The 6,735-nt window shown below is 37.3% G+C and overlaps 1 protein-coding gene across 1 annotated transcript; it reads right to left on the reverse strand.

The window, feature by feature from the left end:
• Window positions 1-6,372, reverse strand: LOC124263238 (dorsal-ventral patterning tolloid-like protein 1). The gene is made up of 5 exons (XM_046697829.1): window positions 6,224-6,372; window positions 2,239-2,317; window positions 1,855-1,979; window positions 609-764; window positions 1-80 (listed from the first exon to the last, which is right to left on the reverse strand). Exons 1-5 carry the CDS (start codon window positions 6,318-6,320, stop codon window positions 1-3), a joined length of 537 nt encoding a protein of 178 aa, XP_046553785.1. The 5' UTR covers window positions 6,321-6,372.
• Window positions 6,373-6,735: the final 363 nt, after the last annotated feature.

The raw sequence follows: 6,735 nt of genomic DNA on the forward strand, positions 1-6,735 counted from the left end.
TTACTTGAAGTAGGTGTAAGGATACCCCGGGGAATTGAGGTGTTGTTGTTGTGATGTTGCTGTCAACGTTCCGCCGCATTCTACAATAGTTTTCACACATTGGGTAAACTGTCAATAAGGTTTTCATGTTTTTCAATACTTTGAGTATCAATAGGTATTGGTGTTGGCGAACAGTTAACGCAGATAAAAACAATTGTAATATAAACGAAAGGTTATTGCTTTTACACTAAATACAAATCCGACAATTTCCTAGAGTCTTAAAATATATTTTATGCTTTACACATGGTGTTAATCCTTTATGAGCTGCATCAAGCTGAAATGCATTTGAGTATCTGAACATTCTTGTATTTCGAGATGATGTACATATTTCTATTAGAATCACGAAGCACATTTTCAAAGCTCAGGGTCTTGCAGAATTTTGGCAACTTTGTTATATTTTCCATGTGTGACAGTGGTCATATATTATGAACAGAGGAGTGTATGCATAAATGTTCTTCTGTATATTCTTCTAGGGCATGACAGGTAAAGAATTCATTTTCAAAATCAGTCATAGCGTTTGTGTCAAGATCTGTTCGGTAGAATTCGCTAAAAAGAAGGGTTTTACTTACTTTCAATATCCATAACGTTGATGCGAAACCCTGCAGCATTCACGAAAGAATCAGAGATAAACTCTATGTACATGCTATCTCTGGTGCTGAGGAAGCTGCTGGGGGTTGATTCTTTGCCACAAAATGTGAACATGGATACATTGGATTTCTCTGGTCCTGGTGACAAAAATATCACAATTGCAAACATTTTAATGACAGATATCGTCAGACACGTTTTCATGTTATTGCAATTACTCCATGCGCTATGGGACATTGATTATTTAATGTAATTCAGTTTAATAATAGATAAAGACAAAAGATTAAAACATACATAATCTGCACAGCCTGTATATGATACACAAGATAATCCAAACCGCCTAATTCTCATCGTTACACTTTGGGACTCCGGTCAGAATCAGGACAATGACAATGCGTCTCATAAGAAGTAACTACAGTGGGGGTCGAGTGCTCACGATTTGTACCGTGACAGATAGTGAGATAACGGACAATGACTATTGCTCAAGCCCTGGACCTCTTGTTTCTTGGTATATAGGGAACTTGGAAGACTGTGCCTATTAAATTTGAGAATGGGATGTCCCCTTTTCTTCCAGGAAATCATGTAAATTAACCTTCCTTGGACAACCTACAATGTATTTGGAAAGTAAGTGTAAAGATAAATAGACTACAAGTATCAAACTTTTGAAGAACACAATTCACCAACCCTACTTTCCAACCATTAACCTACATTGTTGGATAAGTGCGAGCGATAGAGTCCTCACAAAGCAATGCATAGTTTGATAACAACTGTTCAAACTGGGAGGTAGATAAATATACCTTTGATCAAAGGGAAAAAAATGTAAAGTATCTGACGAAGGAGAAGAGTTACATCATTTGTCCATCTTTAGAAAACGAAAGACAGCAATTGTGCAGAGATTTTGCTGCATTCGACCCGATGTGTATAAATCATTTACTTTATGATAATCCACGATTAGGAACATGTCTTAATATGTCCATATTTTGGCTCGGCAAGAATGTTTTATATCTAACCAACATCTACATGTATAGGTATTATCTTCTTGAAATGTTTTGTACATCTCATGTAGGTGGTAGGGGCCTAAGTGTAAATAACATCTCAATTCAGTTGGCATTCAGTTGACAATACTAAGGATCTTAATGTTATTGCTGATTATTCAATTGCCTTCTTCTAACCTGAATTTTAACCAGGGCCGTCTACAATGATATAAATATTTGCAAATGATATACGTACCATCGTAGAAAGACAGATTGTCATATTTGCAATTTACGGACGGTTCCAAGGAAAAGTACGCAATGTGAATGCCAACGCGACGGTCAGGTGACGATGTGTGTATCTTCCATCCACAAGTCAAGTTTCTGAAATAAACAGTAATCATGGTAGGAATGTTTATTAGCTGAAATTTTACAACGTGGCAAGATCGTATATCTAGAGTCAATTAAAGAGTGTTACCTCCCTCCCCCCCGCAGTGCAGCACTTATCCTGAGCATATCACGACTCTTTATAAGGCCTTTCTCTGCACGTGGTGTTATGTAATTGATCGTACCCATGTTAGCAACCATTTTCACATTGCACTAGTGAAAAAACAAACATTTGATCTTAACAATTAATGCTTACGCGCCATAAGGTTTAGGATATCCTGGAGATGTTATGTTTACTGGATCCCCAGTAAGTGTGATATCCTCGAAACATCTGTCTGAAAAGATAATCAATGTCACACATATGCATGCAGTTGAAATGGTTTTTACATAAGAAATTGTCAGAGCCTAAAAATGGCTGTTACATTTTTAGGTAGTTCTCGCATTCTTAAAATCTACTTTTTTGGTTAGATGAAAATCAGAATACAATTTTGACATGTAATATTTCAAAAATATCAATGTGCATCCCATGGGTGAAAATATTCAAATATTTAGATGTTCAAATATTTAAACAATCCATCCCAAACCTAAGAGACGATATAGCTATCGTTCAATCACAGAAGTCTATAAGTAGGTTCTGTATTTGAGACCTAAACTTTAATTACGTTCAAGTACAACAGGGGCTAATCGGGCGCGGTGTCTTGGAGACCTCAGAGACCCAACCTGCATGGCCGCTGTCCAAGATTCAAGCTCAGACCATCAGAAAGAATGCTATATTTAAAGGGGAAGTGTACACGAATAAATCACATTTATTCTTATGTGAATCAAAGTGAACTGTTTTAATTAGTTAATACCAATGTTTGAAAATATACTCATTTTTTTTACAATGTAAGTATAACCCTCAAAATAAGTGCTGAAATGTTATGCCAATATGAGGTATTTGTTTGCCGAGCTAAACAGGCCAGAGTTACCGCCCTTTGATTATGACGTAATTGGTGCCACTTGATTTTAAACTGGTCTACTGTCTAGTCCCAAATCAAAAGATAATAATACTGATATTAATCACGTGAAAAAAAGTTTGTGAAAATACGAAGAAGCGTAAGAGCAGAAAATGTAAGCAGCAGGACAGATTGATCGCGTGTATTTTCATTCATAACCTCGCCTCAATGAAAATACCAAATATGTATAACAATGTTGACGTCCGTATGACATCACTATCGGGAAGCGACTTTTTCAAAATGGCGTGTTCACTGACACGAGTACGCCGGAGTTTTCGAAAGAAATTTTCGTTGTATCAAGCAACGTATATGCATAAATGTGACATGTAAGTAGTCCGAAACTTCTGTCAGTCTGCTGGTTGTTATTTTCTTTTTGTTTTCATTGTGACCAAGGGAAATAGTCAGAAATTAAGAGAAGTACCGTCATCGTTGTGCTTGAGTTTGCGTCAGTTATGGCGTCATGCTTTCAAAAAACTATAATATGTTGTGATGAATCTAGAAAATCATTGGAATACACCTGTTTTATTTAACTATCGCTTGCTACGATACCTTTCCCATGCATGTTCTAAAACTAATGAGCAATTGTATGCAACAAGTAGGCGAACGGATACACAGTGTAAAATCTGAGATTGGCTTTGTATACATTTCAAACAAGTATTCTTTCACAGCGCGGCATCTCATATCCTCGATATATTTCGTTAGATTTCACTGAAACACTTTGTATTGGTGACAAAGTCCATTTGTCAGTTTATTTTGAACTGTGTGAGGAATTCAGGGATTCGTGTCAGGAAGATGGTGTTGAATTTTATGGACGAAACATAACCGACATACATGTGACGTGATTTTATAAACACTATGTAATTTGGTTGAAAATTCACTTTGACGTTTGCGTATTTTCCAAAACATTCTCAGCGATTCTCGGTTCATTGATAATGTTTCAGAACGAGCATTGGTGATTCGATCATACAACAACAAAACTACCGCTGATCACAATGATCACGTCTTTTTCTTTTAAATTCAATTCTCCCAGTAAAATTTGACATTTGAATTAAGACATACCATAAATTACGCAAAACGCAGTGAATGGTGCTTTAGTAATGTGTCAAAACTGGCGAGATTTACGATGCATGTAATTTTCAGTAAATTTTATCTACAATGAGCGGATGATATCATAGAAAAACGAATTTCAAACAGTGTTCAAAACTACAAATTGCATTTATCTGCGTGATGTATTTGGATATGTACTATCGATATCAAAGTGAATTAGGTGGAAGAGGAGTGACATATCATACGATTTATGTAAGAAGTTTAGTAACAAACGTAGAATGCCGGCACATTCACCGATGGCAAGCAAGATGTAGTGCATATACGTTTTAGGTTTCATGAAAAAAGATACTGTTGGAAAAGCGACTGACTCAGGTTGAATATGTTATACAATTTGGTTACGTGGTAACACTTTTAGTACAATGTATACGTTTTTTTCAAACTGCAACGTCATTACAGTGTAGAACTGACCACATAGTCAGCTGACGGCCAAGCAGCAGGTGGATTAAAACAGTAGCCTGCGCATCGAGACACAAGAACCACACCTTTACCTGCACCACGTGAAATGGGTCTAATAAGGTCTGACGACGTCATTCGTTTATCGTTTGGGCACCAATGACGTCATTTCCAAGGGACATAAGCCATGGTGTGTTTATTGTGGACATAGAACTCTCGGTAAATGTTGAAAATATGAATTGATATAACGCAAATAATAAATTAGTTACTTCTCATATATGTACGGGTTTGGATATAAAACGTCTTGATAAACACTTTTTATGAAGAAAATGTGCAAGACAAAAAGGTTAATTTTCGTGTACACTTGCCCTTTAACCCACTGGGGAATCATTGTCACCTGAGGTATCGTGTTAATCCGCACGTATAGTCATCATCACGTATCCCCATCCCACGCCCAATGCCTCAAAATGTAACTTCATAAAGCCAAACAGTGCCATGTAAAACATAAACTTTATGTTAATTTCTTATCTTAAAGTACTAAAATACATTTAAACCCAGAGAACAATGCCATGTAAAACAGAGTCATATAACTTCATGTAAAATCTTTTATCCTGAAGTTGCTAAATTACATCTAAAGCATCCCTTTTTCACACAGATTAGCCTCAAGTATATATTAACATGGATTCGTTAACATGAACAAATCAAGTTCTCGGTCAGATAAATGCCTGAATATAATTTCTAAATAACTAACGTTGATCCGGTGTCCTTGTCATGCCCTGACTTTCACTCTTCAAATTCTTATGACTGAGTGAGTGAGTTATTATTTAACGTCACATCGGCAATATTGCAGCCATATCGTGACGAGAGTGAGTGAGTGAGTGAGTTTGGTTTTACGCCGCTTTTAGCAATATTCCAGCAATTTCACGGCGGGGGACACCAGAAATGGGCTTCACACATTGTACCCATGTGGGGATGCGAACCCAGGTCTTCGACGTGACGAGCGAACGTTTTAACCACTAGGCTACCCCACCGCCCCTATCGTGACGAGAACACATTTGACATTGAAATGGAATATACGTATGGTATAAAAACCTGTCGACGAAGGACAGTAAAAAAACTAGAATATCACAATTAGAATTAAAACTAGCGTGGAAAGTTAAAACTAATAGCACTATTTGGGCAATACAATATAAAAACCGGCTATAGATCGCCAGCAACTGAAGGTAGATCACCATACTAGGAACCATGGGGACTTATATTCAAATTCTTATGCTCCCTGGAAGCTCTAGTGTTCTGTACAAACTCTTTCAGTGTATGGTTATTTCAACACCAATGATCAAGGTTGAAATGTTAAAAGCAAAGGCAAATGAGTGGCCTTGTTTAACTAGCTAGCAATCAGAGAACCAAGATATAAGGTGGCAAGTAGGTTGCCGAGTCGTTTCGCAATTATCGATTCCCATGCACGTCTTCATTAGGAACCACTAGTGGGCAGGTTAGGACCAATTTTTCGCAGACATATCATCACTATTTAATTCTTAAACACAATGCTTTAGATATAGATTTTGACATAGATTTTTCATAGATTGTGCTGTCAAGGCATGCCGTTCGTATGGTTAGTGATTGTGTGCCGATGTTATCCGGATTATCGAATACAAACATCAAGGTAGTCCAGAAATTACACTCTGTTTGATAAACCTTTGTGCCACTTAGCATCACTATCTACCTGTAGAAACCTGGAAACATTACCTGTACTTGCAGCATGCAACGACGACAGTGTACCGAGAAAGACGGCTATAGTTTTGTATATCCCCAACATTTGTTTGAATTCCTGCTTAACATACATCCAACAGACTCGGGTGGCAAGTGTAATGGCGAGCCGTTGTCATATGTGGTGAATATATTGAGGCCAGGTCGTGCCGTCAAGGGTGTCTTATCAAACTGCTTGTATGCTTAGTGTTAGTGAGCGTTTCAGCGATACACACACATTTGAACACGGGAACGCTGTTCTATGGATGATTTTTGCTTGTAATCATCAAAAAGTGTACTTCAGTATAGCTAATGGCTAGTAAGTAGCTCCTAATAGCGATTATTGTGTTACTTCATGGTCCCGACATGACTTTTTCCATCACTGAGTGAATAATCCGAAGTGACATTTAGTTCAGTGAAACTTATTGGTAATTGTTTGTTCGCATTTCTTGTTGAATATTGCCAAGGGTATTGCTTACCCGTATAATACTGTACGTGGAGGATATTTGAAT

Source organism: Haliotis rubra, unplaced genomic scaffold (assembly GCF_003918875.1).
Source record: "Haliotis rubra isolate DU_JTF1 unplaced genomic scaffold, ASM391887v1 Scf874, whole genome shotgun sequence".
Lineage (NCBI taxonomy): Eukaryota > Metazoa > Mollusca > Gastropoda > Lepetellida > Haliotidae > Haliotis > Haliotis rubra.

Coding starts and splice junctions, on each gene's coding strand:
- LOC124263238 (XM_046697829.1), bottom strand. CDS start 6,320: ATGTATGTTAAGCAGGAATTCAAACAAATGTTGGGGATATACAAAACT. Junction 1,980..2,238: donor TATCCTAAACCTTATGGCGC/GTAAGCATTAAT, acceptor TGTTTATTTCAG/AAACTTGACTTGTGGATGGA. Junction 765..1,854: donor CAATCTGTCTTTCTACGATG/GTACGTATATCA, acceptor TTTTGTCACCAG/GACCAGAGAAATCCAATGTA.